We start from the raw sequence: 21,846 nt of genomic DNA, 5'->3' as shown, positions 1-21,846 counted from the left end.
GAGTGGGAGGGATTTATATATGTGGGGAGAGGAAGAAATGTGTTCATGAGGGCCATGTACATAGTTAGGAACCCAGACTGCCCTGATGGAACTTACAGTTCTGAGGTGCAGGCAAACATGAAAGGTGGAATTAATTGTGAATTGGAATTACTGTAGGAGCTGCCAAGAAGAAGCACAGAGTGTGAGAGCAGGGAGCCTGACAAAGGCCTGGTAGGTTGGTAATAGTGATTGTAGAAAGGCCAGCAGTGGCGTTATTATTGTAGCCAGGGGAGAAACAATGATGTGAAGTGGATGAACTCCGGAAGTATTTATGAAGTAGAAGTGATGGGAATTTAAAATAAATTTTTGGCTAAGGGGGATAAGGGAGGAGAAGTTGTCAGATGTATGTCAGATGTATCCCTGGTGTATGACTTGAGGAACAATACATGTTATTATCTATTGAGATAGGCAACACTGAAACGGGAGCCAGTGGTATTGTCTTGGCGGGGAAGGTCATTAATTCCTTTTGGGACATGTTATGTTGAATTTGCAGAGTCTCTGCTGAGTGTGGAGGAAGGTGACGACAGGGAGATACTGGTGCAGGTGGAGAAAATGTGGGGTGTGTGGGTGGGATGACATGGCACAGTTCACACTTTTGGGGAGCCTGAGCGAGGACATAATAGCAAACGTTTAAACAATGGGATGTTGAGTTGGTCATTCTCGAGGAACAGCTTTAGGGAGTGACGGAGTCCAGGGACTGAGACAGGGGAAGAGGAGTTTATTAGCCTTGAGGAGTCTGAGGTGTTACAGAGAACTCAACGTTAGATGGGTGGAATATTCCTGTGGCTGAAGGGGTCTGTCAGTTGCTCTTGAAGATGATCAGGCATTGTGAAACCCAGCTTATGGTCAGTTTTTAGTTCTTTTTCCCTTTTCTCTTTTTCTTTCCTCCCACAAAGTCATAGAATGTCGTTCCACCCAGGACGAGGGTGTCCCCGAGGGCGAGGAGGACATGGAGCCAGACCCTCAGCCCCAGCCTTCAGGCCCCAAAATCTGAGACTACTTCACCCTCAGCAGCCTCCTGTGCAATATCAATACGAACCTCCAAGTGCCCCTTCCACCACATTCTCGAACTCTCCAGCTCCCAGTTTTCTCCCTCCACGACCAGACTTTGTACCCTTCCCTCCACCCATGCCTCCGTCAGCACAAGGCCCTCTTCCCCCCTGCCCTATACGACCCCCCTTCCCCAACCACCAGATGAGGCCCCCCTTCCCAGTGCCTCCCTGTTTTCCTCCTATGCCGCCTCCGATGCCCTGTCCTAATAACCCCCCAGTCCCTGGAGCACCTCCAGGACAAGGCACTTTCCCCTTCATGATGCCCCCTCCTTCCATGCCCCATCCCCCACCACCTCCAGTCATGCCACAGCAGGTCAATTATCAGTACCCTCCAGGATACTCACACCATAATTTCCCACCTCCCAATTTTAACAGCTTCCAGAACAACCCCAGTTCTTTCCCACCCAGTGCTAATAACAGCAATAGTCCTCATTTTAGGCACCTCCCTCCATACCCACTCCCAAAGGCTCCCAGTGAGAGAAGGTCCCCAGAAAGGCTCAAGCACTACGAGGATCACAGGCACCGAGATCACAGTCACGGGCGAGGTGAGCGGCATCGGTCCCTGGATAGGCGGGAACGAGGCCGAAGTCCTGACAGGAGAAGACAAGATAGCCGCTACAGATCAGATTATGACCGAGGGAGGACGCCGTCGCGTCACCGGAGCTATGAGCGGAGCAGGTAAAGCACAAACACGTGTCTTTTTAATGAACTGCAGAGGTCCAGACACGGGCCATTTGGGTTTCTCTGCAAACCAGACCAAAAAAGTTCAACAGTGCATTTTGATTTATAAAGGGAAGAATACATGTTCTGGGCTGTTTTAAAGAGGGAGAGACAACTGACATGTCAGAAAAAGCCACTTTTGAAAAGCATTTCAAAATTAATGTAAACTCATTTCAATGAGTGTAAGCTGATTACGCTGTATAATACAGCTGACATTTTAATGGTGATCTAATGAAAGTTCATTAGGTTTTTCGCATGTTTTTTGCATTATCGTATTTACTTTTGTTGTATGCTCACCGTGTCAGCTTACAGCACCTGAGTTCTTTTGGAATTGATCTGTGTACGTTATCAATTAGGAATCAAAGTAGTGAAGCGGAACTTGCTTTCTGGTTTTTAGGATAAGTGGGAGTTTATTGTACGTAATTGCCTTCTTGTTTTGTTTCCTTGTAAAGTGCAATGACGTTGGTTACACATCAAAGTTTTGAAAATAGCTTTTAACCTGTTTTGTTGCATTGAAATGTATTCATACTGATGAAAGTTATATTTTAAAAATACCGTTTTATTCCAGGTTACATGTTTTTTTCCCCCAAAAGACCAAATATGTACATATATAAGGAAGTAAGGTTTCCAGCAGATACTTCTTTTTTTGTTTAAACATTTTTTTTATATTTATTTTTGAGAGACAGAGACAGAGCATGAGCGGCAGAGGGGCAGAGAGAGAGAGGGAGACACATAACTCATAGTAGGCTCCAGGCTCTACGTTATCAGCACAGAGCCTAATGTGGGGCCTGAACCCATGAACTGTGAGACCATGACCTGATCCGAAGTTGGACGTTTAACCTCCTGAGCCACCCAGGTGCCCCTCCAGCAGGCATTTCTAAACTGAGATTCATAGATGGGTTTGTAGAAATGTTCTGAAATTAATATGCAGCATTTTATGTGTATGCATGTTTTTCTGTAATTAAATTGGTAGCTTGCAGCAGAATCTCGAGGTGGTGTGAATCTATTTCTTCAAAAGTCTAAGAACTATTGGTGTAGATGGAAAATACAAATCTACATATTTTTTTGTAGAGAACGATCGTACCAATTAATTTGTACCTTTGGGAAACTCTTTGTATCATTGAAGTTTTCCAGAGGTGGAGCTAGTAGTGGTGCTTCTCTTTCTGTCCCTTATGGTGTGTTTACCCTCATTGTCCTGTGGCACTTCTGTGCTAATAATAAAAATGTTCGAGCTCCCCAAACCAGGTCACTTCACTACGTGGGTCTATAGAGAGCTGGTGTTGGCTCCTGTGGCATCACTTTGCTTCTTGGTTTCCATGTTTTTCTCGTGGCTGTCGGCTTGATTCTGACTGAACATTTTGCCAGTAAGTGGTGGTGGTCATTCTCAGTCTTGAAGGGAGTTACTAATGCTTGGAGGGTTGGAAAGAAAATGTGTCCTCTCCCTGACTCCCAGTGGAAGATGGAAGGGAACTTGCTTCCTGCAGGGATGACTGATTTCTGGTGGGCCAGAGCTGACTGAAGTTGGTGGACTTTAAAAAATATTTTCAGCATGAGTTATGTCTCTGGTCAATTTTGTCCTTAATTATTCTGTGATGGGTTAATTAGCAGAGGCTGTGATAGTTTATTTTATAATTTTGTGGCAAAAATCTGATCTGAAAAGTGTTTGTTAATAGTTTTCTGTAAGCCTTAAAGTGATGATAATCTTTTTTCTGGGGACACACTTTGTTGCAAACTTTAGCATTCTAGAAGGCACTTTTTTTTCCTATTTGGGGTGCTGCACTTAGAGGAGTTTTTAGGGTTCTGCTGTAAAACATTCTGTAAAATTCTTCCGTAAAAAAATTCTTGCATCAGGTTTTAATTTGGGGCTATGTATTTGTTTAAAGAAATTCATGTCCTGTCAACTGAGGATCTCTATCAGTAAGTGAAATTAAGTGCTGAGAATTACCACCAATCTTCGTTATCCTAAACCATAACTCCTTTACTGTGAAGGACCTGTTTAGGCAGTTAGCTCATCTTTCTAAATGGCCTTTATTTATGTTGGAGTTGTTCTGTAACATCCTTGGGGGTGTTTGTCCTGGAGCTGCCCCAGTGTCATGGCCACATTATAATCGGCTCCCTTTGAGGTCTTACGTAGAGTGCCAGTCACCTGTCTTCTATGGAATGTTTTTGTGAAATAAAAATGGGGTGTGTGAAGTCCCAGTGTAACTGCTAGAAGTATATTGGAGAAAACAAAAACTTCACAAATTTGTGCATTAAATTGTGTTGCGTCTATTCAAATTCTATAGTCTGTCCTCTGGCTACTTGTCCCCTTATTCCTTAGGATAAGTCAGTCTATCCTTTTTCAGATTCCATCTTTCTTCTTTTTCTTCCCCTCCAAAATGTGCTTGAATAGTAATTACCAGATTGTTTTAGGACAAACTGTTTTTAGAGGAAGTTTGTGAAGAAGTGGATCTATGTATTTGTTATTATGAAAGATCAAAATTACTATGGGGAATGGGAAAAGAAACAGCCATAGATGCAGTGCACTGAGCACGCTGTTTTGCAGTGTGGTGGGACTGGTGCAATGGCTTCCTATGACTGAGTGGTGTCAGAGCACAACAATCCCCATAGCTGTCCTGTTGAGTACAGTGTGTAGCCATCAGGGAGCTAGTATTATATACCTTATATATCTCAGTGCCTGCAGCTAAGGAAGAGTCTTTGGAAGAGTAACCCAAACGTTGTTTTTCTTGCTCTAAATGTGTTCATTACATAGTGTTAACTAATGTGGTTTGTAACCAAATTGGCCTTTTCAGTCCATACCAACTCAGAGGTAGCAGTCATCATCAGAAGTGTCATTCTCAAATGCAAAATTCTATTGCCTAGATGTTAAAATACAAACAAAAATCAAGAGTGTCCTTTCAATAGAGTTTGATTTGGAAATTATTATTATTGGCAATTATTCTCCGCTGCCATCAGTACACATATCTATTGTGTGTTACCGCTCACTAGTTGGGATTTTACTGCTTAAAAGTAAACTGTAATTTTTTAAATTTATTTTTTAAGTGACCTCTGCATGCACTGTGAGGCTTAAACTTACAACCCAGAGATCAAGAGTTGTATACTCTACGCACTGAGCCTGCCAGGCGCCCCGGTAAACTGTAATTTTAGAAGTGTATCAGATAAAGAATGTAGAATCCCAAGCTCTGGCCACTTTATTTTAGACAGCTGGTGTGTCCCTGAGGCTTATGTATATGGTAAAAGTATCATTCAGTGGAATCTTTCTTGAGGAGGGAGTGACCTTTAAGTGAAAAAACATTTCCTGTTTTAATATCTAAACAGTTACATTTTTCTATCAGTTTTGTAGGTTTTGATTTTCAGTGTATTTACATTTTTTCTATTTGGCTATAGGTTGGGGGATATTTTTGATTTCAGACATTTTTATAGTCTTTTTGCTGGACTCAGGCTAATACATTTTTTTTACATGCTGAAATGGGGTGGTTATTTCCCTTAGACTTAGTTGTGATTGACACACACTAGAATTCCAGTTTTGTTCAAGATCTTCATTGTACTTATTAAATAGACTCAGACATTATTATTGTTATTACTAAATTCCCATTTTACATTGAAAGGTTTTAAAATCCCCTGTTCTGTTTTACATTGTGTAAACTCTGTCTCTATTTAGAGTTGTTTTCAGATTAAAACACTATTTAAAGGTAAAGTGACTTACAGTCTCATGGCAGTTAATGAATGATACCTAGAACTATAACTCAGGCCTTTTTTTTTTTTTTTTATGTTTTTATTTATTTTTGAGAGAGAGAGATAACACGTGTGGGGGAGGGGCAGAGAGAGAAGGAGACAGAGGATCCAAAGTGGGATCTGTGCTGACAGCAGAGATCCCGATGTGGGGCTCCAACTCACAAACCGCAAGATCATGACCTGAGCCGAAGTCAGATGCTTAACCTACTGAGCCACTCGGGCGCCCCCAGAGTTTAGAACCTTAGCTTAATTTTTACTATAAAAGCTTTAATTTACATTTATTTGATGGATGAGATTTAGAGTTTTCTAGCAATCACTAGGTAGTAGAGTCCTTTAAAGTTTTCCCTATAGGTTAAATAAAAGAATTGGCTGCTTGGAAGGTCTGGAGAGAAGATTATGATAAATCCCCTTGTTGCTTAGCATCAAGTATGACTTCTTTCTTCAAAGAAAACAACAAAAAATGTCCAAGTTAGTTAACTTCTGTAAAGAAAAAAACCTCCGTTATCCTTTAATAAATGATGAATAAAAATGTCCCATCGAGAATAGTGCCAGAAAAATTCTTAGGTGAGGTCCATTTATTTAGAAGATGAATTTATTCAGTGAAAAGAGATGGTGTTTTTGAGTCTTTCTGTTGAAAACAGCTCTGTGTATTAATTCCTTTAAGAGAGCGGGAACGGGAGAGACACAGGCACCGGGACAGCCGAAGATCACCATCTCTGGAAAGGTCCTACAAAAAAGAGTATAAGAGATCTGGAAGGTAAGCAAGGAGTTGACACTGAAAGAAGTCATAGGATTATCTCCTTGAATTTAGGTTTTGTGCTTCTGCAAACATCACCAAGTCTTCAAAATAGCCTAAGAGTCTGTCCAAAATGCCCTATGAAAAGCTAAAACAGCCAGTAACTTAAAAACCTTTACTTTCAAGATGTATTGATGATGCACAAGGAAAATTTTGATAAATTTCCAAAAATTAGAAATTATACAAGCCACTTTTTCTGACCTCAGTTGCTATAAAACTGTATATGTTAATAATTCAAGGTTTTTAAAGTTTTTTTGTTTTTGTTTTTTTTTTTTGAGAGAGAGAGGGAGAGCACGAGTTGGGGAGGGGCAGAGAGGGAGAGACAGAATCCCAAGCAGGCTCTGTGCTATCAGTGCAGAGCCTGATGCAGGGCTTGAACCCATGAACCCCCGTGAGATCATGACCTGAGCTGAAATCAAGAGTTGGATGCTCAGCCAGTTGAGCCACCCAGGCACTCCAGTAATTCAAGGCTTTAAAAAGAAACCTTGGAAATTCATAATTATGCTCTCAAATTTACTTGTTTCAGAAAAAAAAGAGTAAAACTGCAGCCATACTTTATTTAGAAGAACGACATTGACATTGTTGTAAACTGAAACTTACAGGGTGTAACCAGTTCTATACTGAGAGGTAAAATCATGGTCTTATGTAATGGTAATTAAAAACAGCACTCTGGAATCTGACAGATTTGGGGTCAGTTATTTTCCCAATTTGGATATTAGGCAGAGTTATCTAACCTTTTTAAGCCTCAATGTCTTTGTCTAAAATAAGAGCAGTTTTACTTGCCTTTTTGCATGGTAAGGAGACGTTGAGAGAATACATGTAAAAACACTTAGAACTGGGTCCAAAGTTAGTGCCAAATGAATGGTAACTATGTATGTGTGTATATATATATGCGTGTGTGTGTGTGTGTGTGTGTGTGTGTGTGTGTGTGTGTGTGTATATAGGTTAAAGTTATATTAATATGTATAAATATGCATATCTAATTACTGTCTGATCACTTGGCTCTACAAACTGGTAGAGTATAAGAAAAGCAGAAAAAAGGATTTAAAGATAAAAAGAAATTAATGAAATAGGAAAAAGAACTATAATACTGTAGCAATATTTGAAAATGAATGCAAGACTTCTTTGAAAGGTTGTACAGTTCAAAAAGTGGCAAATCTGGAAAAGAAAAACATACATTCCATTAGGTATAAGAAAGAATGTATCATAAGAATGAAGGGGATTTAAAAAGTATAATATGTTGGTATAAGTACAGATACTATATTTACAAAATTTGAAAACTTGGATGTGATGGGTTGATTTCTATGAAAGCAAAAATTACAAACTTCACACAAGCAGAAAGTTTTAATAGGCCAATAACTGTGGAAAAAATGGAAAAAGTTGGATTTTTACCACTTCCAAAAATGTATTAAACTGTTCTAGGATACTGATGAAGATGGAAGGGAAAACAGAGATGGCAAAACCTAACCCAATGTAGAAAACTATAAAACAATCTGTTATGAATATGGCTATGAAAATTTTCAGTAGTGCGTTAAAGTAACAGAGTTTATTCCAAGATTGCATGGATAAATAGGTTAGTATCAGGACATCTATAATTAATTCTTTGTGTCAAAATCTGTAGAGTTATCTCTGTACCTGTCTATTAGATATTTAAAATAGAACCAGCATCCTTTTATAAATAGAAACTTTGGTAAACTAGGCATAAAAGTAGACTTTTTTAACATGATAAAAGAATATAGAATATTCTTAGAATACTCATAGACTATTATCTTATGATGAATATGATTGATACCATTTCAGAAGAGTCATATTTAATGTTGAAACCTTTCAGGCCTTCCCATACAAGTTAGAAAAAGGATTGAGGCTCCATTGCCTATCACTGTCACCTAACATTGTATAACTGAATGTTATACAATTCAGTTCTTCTTGAAGTGAATGAAAAACAGTGCATTCTCGTGTGTGCCAGGTATTGTACTGGTGTGAGTGAAACATTCACAAGAGTCCCCACTTTACAGGCGTGAGAAAGTTAAGTGCTATGAGGAGTACTTCTGATAGAACAATTACATGTTCTGGGAACACAGCAGCGAAAGCTCAGTCTTGGGTAGTCAGAGAAATTGGTAGAGAAATTGGTATATTACCTTTTTTATAATTGGTACTTGAAGTGTGTGTAGGAATGTATTAGAGAAGGGGATGGTGAAGGGAGAGAAAAGAGCACATGGGAAGGTTGCAGTATGGAGAAGTGGCTCTGAGAGGGTTAAGCCTGGAGCTTGGGAAATAAGTTCAGACAGCTTTTGTAGTGATCCATACAAGAAGTGATTATGCCTACATCAGCTCAGTGACAGTGGTAACGGGGAACGGTAGAAGTAACTGAGAGGTGTTTGTGAGATCGAGTCAGTAGGATAACTGATGGTGAGGGAAGAGCAGTCAGCACCTGAGATCTGGTGGCCCCCATTGGGGGTGGGGAGCACTAAGAAAGATGCAAGGTGAGTACAGTTTGGGCATGTGGAATATAAGAATCTGTGAGACAACCAGGTGAAGTTGTGCGGCAGTTTATTGGTTACACAGGTGTAAAGCCCAGAAAAGAGATCCCAGCTGGAAATACTAAATGCCAAGGATAGATGAGATTAGCTAGAGTTTGTTCGGTGAGAAAGGGCCTGAGGAGGAGATAAGGGTAGGAAAAAAAGCCAAACACTGTGTTGGTAGATATTACTGAGGACCCATTTCAGGTTGGTGATTTTTAATGTAGAGTGCTGGAAACATCTTCAGTCTAGTGGTTTTCTTCTCCTGTGCCCAGGAGCTTGTGGGGAAGGCAGAAACTTGGATTCTGTGAGTTCCAACTAATGCAGTGGATGAGAAAATTAAAATCATAGATGTACATACTGCAAAGGAAGAAAAGTTATCATAGCCTGTACTATAGCTTATTGTTAAGAAACAATTTGTAGTTTGAATTTTGAAGTTTGGAGTGCCTGAGACACTTAGCTAAAAAAGATGTTTTGCCCCTGTTTTAAAATGACCCTCTCAAAATCTTAAAGAAAAAGAACATTAATTGATATTCACAACAGACAACCCTGGCCATCCATCATTCAAGACACCTGCCTTAAGAGAAATGGAGTGAGGATATTTTTGCCCGTGTTTCTTGACAATAATAATAAACATTTCATGGGCTTTTAGTACAGGTCAAAATGTCTGTGTTAGACAACCATATTAGCATTTAACTACCACTTTAATAGCTTGGGAATATGGGTAAGTGATGCAGTTTCTAATTCTGTTTCCTCTGTAGGAGATGTTCATATCTGCCTCGTAGGATTCTTCTAAGGGTTAAATGTGAGTGTCAGTAAAGTGCTTAGCAGAGTGTCAGGCTTGCAGTAAGCACTAAAATAAACATACAAACCAAGCCATACCAGTGGGAGGTAAGAGTTGCCATTATTAGCTAATGGTATTAGCAGGAAAATTCAAGAGGATCAGCTAAGAAACAATGAGAATAATTCACTGAAGTTGACAGTTGTAAACAAACAAAAAAAAATCAAAATTAATATCCTTACTAAATACCAGAAACACCTAAGAAAATGTAATGGGGAAAAAATATACGTTCACTACAGAAATTTTAATTAAAATAAAATATCTTGATAAGCTTAAAAAATACAGATCAGTGTGAGGAAAACTCTCCGTGTAGCTGATGACAAGATGACATAAATGAATGGAGGGCATGCTGTATTCCCATAGTGGAAGTAGAAGACAGTGTTGTAAAAATACCAGTTTTCTTCAAAATAATGTACAGTATAATGTAACTTCAGTTGAACTGTGGGTTTTAAACTTTATAATGATTTAAAATAGAAGTGAGAATAATGAAAAATAATAATGCAGGGATATTTGAGCAAAATTAAAATGTTCTATACCCATAATTATTAAAACAATTTGATATGGGTATAAAATATTCCAAATATTGAGCAACATTCAAGTATATATAAAAAAATTTACCTCTGTCATAAAATTGTTTCAAATCAGAGGAGAAACTGATGTGGGGACAATTGACAAAACATATGCAGGAAGAAACTAAAGTTAGATTTATGCCTTATATCTTAGAGAGGTAGAATAAAAAAATTTAACGTTAAAAAGTAACTGAAGAAAATAGAAAATATTTATTTAATTTTGGGATGGGAAAGGATTCCAAACATACCACTAAGGCAGGCAGTATAAACAAGATCTCTAGGTTTGGCCATGTAAGTCATATGTAGCAATAGACAGGATTAAAAGGAAAAAGGTTACATTACATTTGACAGAAGGACAGTTATCTTTTTATTGTTTATTTTAATGTTCATTTATTTTTGAGAGAGAGAGAGAGAGAGAGACTGAGGATCTGAAGCAGGCTCTGTGCTGACAGCAGTGAGCCCGATGTGGGGCTTGAACTCCGAACTATGAGACCATGAGCTGAGTTGGACGCTCAACTGACTGAGCCACCCAGGAACCCCAGAAGGGCAGTTATCTTAATAAAAAAACTTTTTCAATAAATAAAAAAGACTGTACTCCTAGTTTTAACAATACTGGCATAGCATATGACTCAGATGTTCATAAATGAAGTGACCATGAAACGTTATTTCAATAGTGATAAAAAAAATTGCAAGTTAAATAAGACACTTCTTTCATTGGAATGGCAGAGATTAAAAACAGTCATGTTGACAGGATGTGTGGAAATGGGAACTCCCATATGGTTTTGATTTTAGTCTAGACTAGTAGTACCTATCTATAGAGAAGCCTTAAAAAAAGTACACATTCTTTGTGTGAAATAATTCGACACGTTGCAGAGAATGCAAGTGTGTTCACAGTGGCATTGTTTATGATGACAAAAAAATAAATGGTAACCTTAATGACTATGATCAGATTTGTTAAATTATGGCATACATGTGTAAATGAATAATACGCACCTATTAAAAGTGGTTCAGGAATGGATGCTTATTGAAGGGTATTCCTGATTTTCTTTTGAGAAGGGCAGGCTATAGAGTTGTGTGTTTTGTTGTTGTTGTTGTTAAATGTGTGTATTTTTATGTATATATCGTCATATTTATAGGTTTTAACCCATTTGTTAAATATAGCAGTTATTTCTTAGTGGTTTTATGGATGACGAGTTTGTTTTATTTTTGTTAATGCTTTATTTTTCTACAGTGGGCGTATATATATTTTACTTTACAGTAAGTTTTCTGGTAACAAAATGTAATATTTAGAAGTTATGTCAATAAGTAATCAATATATAATCTAATTACCCACCGTTTCCCCCTCGATGTATACACACCTACATACTCACACTTTCCCTGTCATAAAGTTAGAAGTTAGTGGTAGAGTTGATGAGAATAGTTAATTTGTGACTTTGATCCAGATGTGAGCTTTCTTGGATAATAGTGACTTTGTTAGTGTTGCTGCAGAGGATGCTACCATAATACTAATACAACAGTTTCTCTCCTTGGCTAGATTCTCAGGGTGTGTATGGTTGCATTTAAATTTTTGGATGTCAAGTTAAAACCTGTCCTTTAGGTTTTTCTCTCTAAACACATCCATAGGATAGGCCTTTGCACATGTTAAGTCCTAGAAATTCAAGGAGATCAAGTTGTTTTTATCCTTTTTAAATGAATTAATATCAGTATTTGCAGGGATCAGAATTAGACAGAGTGGTGGTTCACTAAGTAGTAACCCAAGTGTGAGCTTCCAGAGAGATGGTTAGGAATGATATAACTGATTTTCTCTTAGATTATGGTCCTCAGGCTAAATTTATGGCCAAGTTGAGACTGTGTTTTGTGAAGCCTTTTTTTTTCCCCCTTGGCAAAGCAAGCTGTGGAGGATTCAAAAGTAGTATTCTCATTGCTGAGAGATTGTCCATATGTGGAGATTTTCAAATATTTCCGAAATATCTTTCTCTTCTAGGAGTTATGGTTTTCCAGTTATCCCTGAACCTGCTGGATGCACACCAGAATTACCTGGGGAGATTATTAAAAATACAGATTCTTGGGCCCCACCCCCGGAGACTGTGAATCAGTAAGTAGATCTGGGGTAGGGCCTGGGAATTTGTATTTTTAAACAACTAACTTCAGGTGATTCTGATGCCACCAGACTAGTGTTTGGGAATCACTGGTTTAACAAAAGTAAATATGTTGATTTGGTATGGCATTTTTATTTTAGGTGAAAAAATGAACTAAACAGGTGAAATAGAATAATCTTACAACATAAGAACATTTAAAATAATTAGCCTCTTTTACCTCCTTTTAAAGTCGCTCCCCAAGTAGGGAGAAAAAGAGAGCTCGTTGGGAGGAAGAAAAAGACAGATGGAGTGACAGCCAGAGCTCTGGCAAAGAGAAGAATTATACCTCAATCAAGGAAAAAGAGCCAGAGGAGACACTGCCTGACAAAAATGAGGAGGAGGAAGAAGAACTTCTTAAGCCGGTGTGGATTCGATGCACCCACTCAGAAAACTACTACTCGAGTGACCCCATGGATCAGGTGGTAGGTCTGAGAAGCGATGACCAGGGTTTCTCAACTTTGGCACCTTCAGCATTGGGAGTTGGGTAATTCTTTGTGGTGGGTGCCATCTTGTACATTGTAAGATGTTGAGCAGCCTCTCTGAGTTCTGTGCACAGGATACTCCCCAGTCGTGAACCCAAAGCTGTCTTCAGACATTGCCAAATGCCCTCCACCCCTCTCCCCAGTGGAGACTCACTGCTGTAGACCAAAGCTGTCTTCCACAACCAAAGGCAAGAGTGCGGTAGATTAAAGTATCTCTTCGTTCTGCATTTTTATAACACTGTTAGTCTTGATAATGGTGGTTTTCTAAGTTCTCACACATAACTGCTTTATGCAGTTTGTGGTTGTGTTTGTATGTACATTTCCCCCCCAAAATGGGAAATAAGGAAGACTTTGAGTTTGTCTCTTAGAAGTCTGACCTTGACCAGAGATAACCACAGGAAGTTTCCCATGCATATTGGCTGGTTTTGTGGAATGGCAGGGGTTATCACCCTTCATGGGCTCTTGAGAGAGCCTGTGCACAGGCTGCTCAAGGGGAGGTTCCTGGGCTCCGCAGCCCATGTGGAGTCTTTGTTGTGTCAGACTCCATGACTTCCTCTTTCGTATGCTTGTTTCTTTTGCCTTTTTTATCTTTTATCTTCATTTTATTTTTGGTCACTCTGTTTAGTCTCTCTCTTTCTCCAGGTAGGTGTTAGGACTCCATCCCATTAATTTAGGCCTATTTGCCACAGGGTAGACACAGAGTGACGCTCATTGATTAGATGGATGAGTGAAGGAATGATCGTCTATAAGTCTGAGATGTAAGTGGTTGGAGATGGTAGATTTTGTGTGTGGGGTTAGATAAAAGAACGTTCTGTTTGGAATTTTGTGAAAATAGCTTCTGCTTGGCTTGGGCTCTTATTTGTGGAGAACGTAAAAGTAGACTCTCTTGTCTTTGGGAAAAAGAATTTGAGAAATCTCATGATGCTGTGATATTTTACTTGATAAATTAGAGCAGGGTTTTAAGTCATGGTTCATGTGATACAGGAAAGGGAAAGCTCATGCTGAGCATTTTATGGTGCAACTTTACTCGTGCTTCTCATATCTTACTTAATTCTGAAAACAGTCCTGGAAAGAAGGTATCTGTTGGTTAAGCATGTTTGTAAATTATAATACTTGACGAATTGTGACTTAAACTGTGAGCCAGGTTTGTTTTTCTCAACAAGTTGTCTGGAAGGAAGTGGTGGCTGGTGTACATTTAGTGGCTCAGTGATAGCAGAGCTGGCTCTACTTTGCTATCTGCTGCTTTTGGAGCATCCACTGTGAGTTGCAGGGTGACTGCAGGTGTCATGTTCTTACACACGTCTGTCCAGACACAGGATGCAAGGGCAGTGCTGTGTAGGGCCAGCGTACCCATGGATCTTTCCTTCTATTCCTTCCCCAGAACTGTATCGTATGTCTTTCCCAGGGCTTCATTTTCCATTGCTGCCATAACAAATTTCCACAGACTTTATAGCTTACCACAGCACACATTTATTATCTCACAGCTCTGTAAGTCAGAAGTCAAACTTAGGTGTTGCTGGCTGAATCAAACAAGGCTGTGCTCCTTTCTGGAGAGAATCTGTTTTCTTGGCTCATTCAGGTTATAGGCAGAGTTCAGTTCCTTGTGGCTATAGGATGGTCCTTGCGTCCTTGTTGGCTGGCTGATGAAGGCTGTTTTCACCATCCTGAGGTCATGTGCATCCTTTGACTCATAGGTCCCTTCCTTCATCTTCAAAACCAGTAGTGCAGGTCGCGTGTCTCTTGTGGTTTGAGATCTCCAGCCTCTCCTTCCCTTGTACCTCTGATTCCATTGCGAAAGGTTCTCTGCTTTTAAGGGCTCATATTAGATTGGGCCCACCCAGATAATCCAGGATAATATCTTCTTCTCAAAGTCTGTAACCTTAATCACTATCTGCGAAGTTTTTTCTGCCACATAAGGTAACATACTCAGTTCCTGGGCGTTAAGGCAGGGACATCTTTGAGGGTCAGAGGGGGACTCTGAACCCACTTTTCCTAAGACCAGGAATTCTCTACCCCAAATCTGAAGGGAATCATGGTTCTTTTAGCAAAGAAGAAAAGGAGAATGGCTGCCATGGATATTATTCTTAAAACAAAATAAAATAGCAAAGGTTCAAAGAGTTTACACAGGCAGTTTTTTTTTCTTATATATTTTATGGGTATATTAAAATTGGTGTAGAAGGAAGACTAATAAACTGTAAGCCCAACATTTGCTTTTGTGTTTTGTCATCTGGTGCAGAGAGGTGGCAAGAATGTCAGCTGTCCTCGCATTGCCAGTGTCAGTAATGAGCTGGGGCTTTGAAAAGCAATTACCCTCTTTTGGGATAACTGCAGATTTTATGATTTGCTTTAATTTGCCTTTTTCTGTCTGATAGGTCTGGTCTTTACATTTTGGAAATTACTAAGTTGAAGAATATGGACATTTAAAGTGATTTCATCCTGGGAAGAAAGAGTGGGGGAAAGTGGAGAGTTTCCTCTAGGAATGCATTGTAGAATCCTGTGTTTGTGGAGTGTGGCTGTGTTGGTGTATGGGTGTGCGCACGTGAGTGTGCATGTATGTGTGTGTGTGTGTGTCTGTGTTCCTGTGTTTTATAGGGTGTATTTGTCGGGGGGGGGAATCTATGCTTCTTCTTGAAAAAAATTTTTTATTTGAGTATAATTGACAATGTTACATTAGTTTCAGGTGTACTACATAGTGATTCAACATCTTTGTTATGCTGTGCTCACAAGTGTAGCTACCATCTGTCACCATGCAATGCCAGTGTCACCATCGCAATGTCATTGACTGTATTCCCTATGCTGTGCCTTTTACTCCTGTGACTTCTTCATTCCATAAGGATATTTATGTTTGATCATTGGGTTGATGTGGAAGGTAGACTATCAGTGATTTTCAGTAGTGGGGAAATGTATGTTCCCTAGGAGAGTGTCAGATATCATGAATTCTTGGGTGGCGGGGGTCATGATTTATTTTTTCATATCAAAAGGCATAGGTGAACAGTTTTTATATTTCTTCTGAATGTTGGCAAGTACATTTTCCTGAGGATTGTGTTAGCCATAAATGTTGTGTGTGATTCAGAACACCCATGCCAGCATTGGCCATTTTGTTTTTAAATGTTTGTTAAATTGAAGGAAATGGCATCTTGCTGTTACAAATCCTTCATTATTTGTGAGGTTGTATGTGTCTTTGGTATGGCTATTACTAATGTAGTTCCTAATATTGATTCTTTATTTTTCAAAGGGAGATTCTACTGTGGTTGGAACAAGTAGGCTCCGTGACTTATACGACAAATTTGAGGAAGAACTGGGGAGTAGGCAAGAAAAGGCCAAGGCTGCTAGACCTCCGTGGGAGCCTCCTAAGACGAAGCTAGATGAAGATTTGGGTGAGTTAGAAGTTACGAGACCAAGGCCCTGTGCTCCTGTTACTGCTTAAACCTCGGCTTTGGGGATATATTCTTGAGAGTTGTATATTGAAATTTCCTCTTTTTCATTTATTTTCCTTAACTATAGTAGCAATATATATAAAAGTAGAACTTTCTCTGTTTTGATCTTATTTTTCCTTAGTTGCATTCAGCAGAATACATAAGTGACCTCATTTGTAAGGCATGCTAACAATTGTGTCCCTTGTAGAACTGTCCAGTCTTAGAATCAGCACCATAGTCCAGCCTCTCCACCAGAAGCAGGAGTCTATTCCCTGTCACCTGTGCCTCTAATGGGCAGGCATTCCCTTGTGGCTCTCTCCACTGCCAGGGAGCTCCTGCTTTGATGAGGAAATGCCAGCTGTAGGTCAGTTCTGATTGAAGGTTTCTCTCAACTCATATGGATAGTTTCCATAACTTTATCATGTGGTGATCTATTTTTTTTTTCATGTGTATTGTGAGGTTCCAAGTAGATGCTGAGATCTTTGAGGATAGAAACTGCTTTTCACCACTTTGCAGCCTTAGCCCTTAACAGAAAGCCATTCATAGATCAGGCACTCCCTGTGCCTTTTCCCTGTTTTCTGGCTCTCATCTGCCACCTTCATTTTCCCAGCTGAGAGGCAGTGTCCATGGTGGGTAAAAGCACCGACTGAACCTCAGTTCAGACTCCTGCTCAGCCACTTGCTATATGACCTTGGGCAAGTGATTTCATTCTCTCCATGCCTTACTTTTCTCATCTATAAAAGAAGGATGAACAGCGTCTATCTCATGCAGTACTCAAGAATCCAACCATGTCGGGGTTGGGTTTTATAACTGTGATGTACTGTTAATCTCTTGTAGGAGTAATGTAAGTTCTGGGTCTGTTTTTTCATAAATATATGTATTTTTAAGTTCATTTATTTATTTTGAGAGAGAGAGAACATGAGCAGGGGAGGCGCAGAGAGAGGAAGAGAGTGAGAATCCCAAGCAGGCTCCGCACTGTCAGCTCAGAGCCCAGTGCGGGGCTCAAACTCACAAACTATGAGATCATGACCTGAGCTGATATCAGAGTCACCGACTAAGCCACTCAGGCACCCCTAGGTCTGTTTTTTTAATTATGGTAAAATACACAGAACAGTAAATGTACCATTTAGCCATTTTGTAAGTATACAGTTCAGTAGTATTGAGACTATTTACATTGTGTGCTGTCTCCAGAACTCATTTTGCTCAGCTGAAACTCTGTATCCATTAACTCCCCAGTCCCTCCTTCCACCTAGCCTCTGGCAACTACCATGCTACTTTCTATTTCTATGAATATGACTACTCTAGGTACCTCATAGAAGTAGACTCACGTAGTATTTGTCTTTTTGTGACTGGCTTATATCGCTTATCATAATCCTTAGTCTGTTTTTATCCAGTCACTTTCAAGGACTAAAATCTTTTATTGCTACTATGGGGAGGAGAAAATAATTTAAAATCTTCAGTCTGGTACTCAGAACCTTCAGTCTGGCGTTTGTGACACTTAAACCCCTTACCTCCTGGTATTTTTCTGTGGGGCCTTTGTCCAGTGCTTGTGCTCCTCCCTCCATGCTTTTGCCTGAGTGCCCCCTTTGCATTCTTTTCCTCTTACCCGCTCATCAGCTGAACTCCACCCCATCCGTGTGCCTGGGTCGTGTGCACCTCTTCCAGGAAATCTCAATGACCTGAGTCAGGGTAGACTCGCCCTTTTCTGAATTACTACACCTATTTATTTATTTATTTATTATTATTATTATTATTATTTTACTACTACACCTTTTTAAATGTGAGACTCCATACCGCTGCTGTGGTTTGCATTTTCCCTGGCATTGTTCATTAGGTCTTTCTCTAAAACTCTTGTTTTCATTGCTTCCTTAACTAGATTGTGACTTAGCAGTATGGGCTGCATTATTTTCCTGGTATTGCCTAGCAGAGTGCTTGGTGTGGAATAGGCTCCCAAATGTTTGCTGAAAGAAAAAACAATTGTAAATTTCTCCATCTTCTCTGTTTTCCCTTGCCTTCTATTAGAGAGTTCCAGTGAATCCGAATGTGAGTCTGATGAGGACAGCACCTGTTCTAGCAGCTCAGACTCTGAAGTTTTTGATGTCATTGCGGAAATCAAACGTAAAAAAGCCCACCCTGACCGACTTCACGATGAACTTTGGTACAATGACCCAGGCCAGGTGCGCATGTTTTTATGCCGTGTTCTTGCTACAAAGGTTGCAAACCCACACATCACATTTATGACTCCGGGCTCAGAAGATGCATGTTGGCTAGTATGAAAACTGAATTTTACTCTCAGGGTTGTGTGTCATCCCTCAGAGCTTATTCCTCTTCAGCTTCAGAGTTCAGTACCAAAGCATAAGTACCAGAGCAACTGTCTCTTGAATCATGTTTGACGATGTTTGTAAATTCCATGTTAGGGAGCAGGATAATGGTGCTGCCTCATTAAAGTTGCAGTAAACGGAAAGAGACAAATGGTAGGCTGAGGGAGAGAGCACTTGTAGGTCTTTTTAAAAGCAATTCATCTGGAAGGTATCTTGCAGCAATATAGTAAACAATAAGTCCTGTAAGACTTCATATTTCTTAGCTGGTAATAGTCACAATTACTTATAAGTTCTTTTCCTATTAAGCATTTTTGAGCTAACGATGTCATGGCTGGACATAATCATTTTTATTTTTACTTACTGTTTTATTATGAAGTAATACTTAATACCAAATAGTATCTTTATAAAAGATTTATTTTACAAATATACAACACCTGCAAAAATAGTATCTTTAATGCACATGAAGTTATTAAGCTTAATAAAACATACACCCATAAAAAGATACTTTATATTAATTTGAATGCTTTTCTGGTTCTTATTAGATGACTGCTATCTAAGTGGTTTGTTGGTTTTTTTTTTATACAATTAATATAGTTGGAGTACCTGAACAGAAATGTATTTTGTGGTGCTTTTTGCTCTCTTGGAATTGAGCAGAAATGTTTAAAAATTGCAAATGTGTTTTGAAACTTACTTTGATTTATTAACCATGTATATGATCTCTGTGAATAGCTTTACTGAGTTATAACTCACATACCATCCAGTTTACACACTTAAAGTATACAATTCATTTTTTGTGTTTCTGCTCACAAGATTTAACAGTCATCATCATCACAATTTAATTCTAGAACATTTTTGTTTCCCTGGAAAGAAATCCTGTGTCCATTAGTTGTCCCTCCCCTTTCCTCGTGTGTGGTCTTTTTAATGCACATAGTTCTATCAGGAAGCCTATCCCTCAGTTTATGTCCATTCTTATTTTTATTAGAGATTACAGAGGCTTCCAATATAGATAGTCTCACTCTTCTGTTTACTGTTTAGTTTTGTGTCCTCTGTACAGTCGAACCTTGTAAAGTGCTGATTTGCACTGGGGCCAAGACCCTGGTAAAAGGCAGGAATTAGGATGTCTGTCTACATCCTTGCAAATCAGTGAGGATGAAGTGATTTTTCTACTGACCAGCATTAGGAGTGTGTTGTGATTTTTGAGGGAATCCCATCACATCACTGTTTGCCAGCTGTTACTTTGAATAATACCTTTTTTTTTTTAAATGTTTATTTTTGAGAGAGAGAGAGAGCATGAGCTGGGGAAGGGCAGAGAGGGAGACACAGAATCTGAAGCAGCCTCCAGGCTCTGAGCTGTCAGCACAGAGCCCGACGTGGGCTCAAACCTACAGACCATGAGATCATGACCTGAGCCAAAGTTAGACGGTTAACTGAGCCACTGAGATGCCCCTAAATAATATCTTAATGTGATTTTTTTTTTTTTTTTTTTTTTACATAGCAGTGTTATTCCTCTGCTGTGCTACCTGAAGCTTTAGATTTCACAAAAGGATAAAGAAAGTTACAGTTTTTCATTTTAATACTTTTCAAAGTTTTATTGAGACATTTTCCTTGGATGTGAGTTATAAATCCCTAGAACTTTAAAGAAACGTGTGTTATGTGTGTGTTGTGTACATACATATGTATATATATACGTATATATAACATATACATATTAACACATACATATTTTATAATTAATACCGAGAAAGTGAGAGATGGATTCTCCCTTCTCCAAACTGATGCTCTCTGGTCTCTCTTTTGATTCACTGTTACCATCTGTATTGAATAAACTCACGAAACTGGCTTTTAAAGCCCTTGATGATTTTGACCTCAGTTTTGCTTCTGTAGTCTTCTTGCTGACGTAAATGATCTATTCTGTTTAGATGGGTCTCATGTCCCTGGAGCATAACATAGGATTTCTTCCTTCCCTTTTTTTCTTATGCTGGCGCCTTGTGTAGAATGGCCATCTTCTTCTCCTGTTCTGCCTTTCACATTTTGTTTCTGAAGCCAGTGGTATCTCCACCTGGACTTTTTTCCTTTTTCTTTAAATTACTAAGTATATCATATGTATGTTATATGTATAGAATATACATATAACTCCTGTATAGAATAAATATATATATATGTATATATGTATATAAATAAATATACATATAACTCCTGTATAGAATAAATATTCCTTGAATACCTGAGTTATTTGTCACCCTCCTTCCCCCCACAATGCTTAGCAACCATCTTTCTGCCCAAGAGGCACTCAGGAATTATTCACTCATCTTATCATGTGGGTGCAGTTCATGGCAGTAAAACGAATTCAGGTGAAAAAACAGATGTTGACTCACCTGATTAGCACTGAGCTAATGCTACTCTGCTTCTAGTGGCATTTTTTTTCCCCCTCTGCTTTAGATACGTTTAGGTTTCTCTTTTGGAAACATTAAATCTGGAGGTCACCTTCAAAGCATTCTGTGTGTTCCTTCGGGGTATAAAATATGCTTTTCTTTTGTGAAAGAGTCATTTTTCCTGAAATAAGAAATAGGAGAAACACACTGAAAAGTGGTAAGAGAAGATGGGAGCAAACAGTGCAGTGACATTGATATTTTCTGCTTGGTTGCACAAATAACTTGGGAATCCAGCGGTGTCATACAGTTTCCCTTTATCAGACAATATAGACAGTTTGCAGCTTTATTGGTTTTGGAACATCCGTTTAATCTTCTAACCGTGACAGCCTCTTCAGAGCTTCCGTACTCATGACATTAAAACCCACACAGTTTCTGAGGCATCATTGTGCATGGTGTGGATTTTCCCCCCAATAAAAAAGAATTACATTCTGTTTCTGACAGATGAATGATGGGCCACTCTGCAAATGCAGCGCCAAAGCGAGACGCACAGGAATTAGGCACAGCATTTATCCTGGAGAAGAGGTAACCGATTTGGGTTATTATATTTGTAAGTGCTGAGAAGCCAGAAGTAGACAGATGCTGTTGCTGTTCTTTTCCCATAAATGAAATAATACCATCAAAATAGTCTTTTTATCTTCCCCTAATAGTCTCTGTTACTGATAATTGGAGAAGAAAAGTACTTGGGTTTTGGGGTGGGAGTAGGGAATGTTATCAAGGAAACTTAACGTTTGGAAGTTTCATTATTTGAAATAGGCAGGGTGTATTTGAGGGGTTTTTGTTGTTATT

General features: G+C 39.1%; 1 protein-coding gene across 7 annotated transcripts in view; it reads left to right on the top strand.

Moving 5' to 3' along the window:
* The window catches only part of DROSHA (drosha ribonuclease III), a 125,369-nt gene that overhangs the window by 2,339 nt on the left and 101,184 nt on the right, over positions 1–21,846 (top strand). For 5 of the 7 annotated variants that reach the window (XM_078444602.1, XM_078444588.1, XM_078444591.1 and 2 more), the window contains 7 exons: positions 936–1,769; positions 6,211–6,303; positions 12,256–12,366; positions 12,600–12,831; positions 16,127–16,268; positions 18,330–18,484; positions 21,502–21,582. In XM_078444602.1, the coding sequence (XP_078300728.1) occupies positions 936–1,769; positions 6,211–6,303; positions 12,256–12,366; positions 12,600–12,831; positions 16,127–16,268; positions 18,330–18,484; positions 21,502–21,582 (1,648 nt within the window). The remainder of the gene's footprint in view (positions 1–935; positions 1,770–6,210; positions 6,304–12,255; positions 12,367–12,599; positions 12,832–16,126; positions 16,269–18,329; positions 18,485–21,501; positions 21,583–21,846) is intronic. The other 2 variants (XM_078444603.1, XM_078444605.1) reach the window with 2 other exon arrangements.

This window comes from Panthera onca, chromosome A1 (genome assembly GCF_046562875.1).
Source record: "Panthera onca isolate mPanOnc1 chromosome A1, mPanOnc1 haplotype 2, whole genome shotgun sequence".
Classification (NCBI taxonomy): domain Eukaryota; kingdom Metazoa; phylum Chordata; class Mammalia; order Carnivora; family Felidae; genus Panthera; species Panthera onca.
Note: the sequence above shows the minus strand (reverse complement) of the source record. Positions and strands in the feature narration are given on the sequence as shown.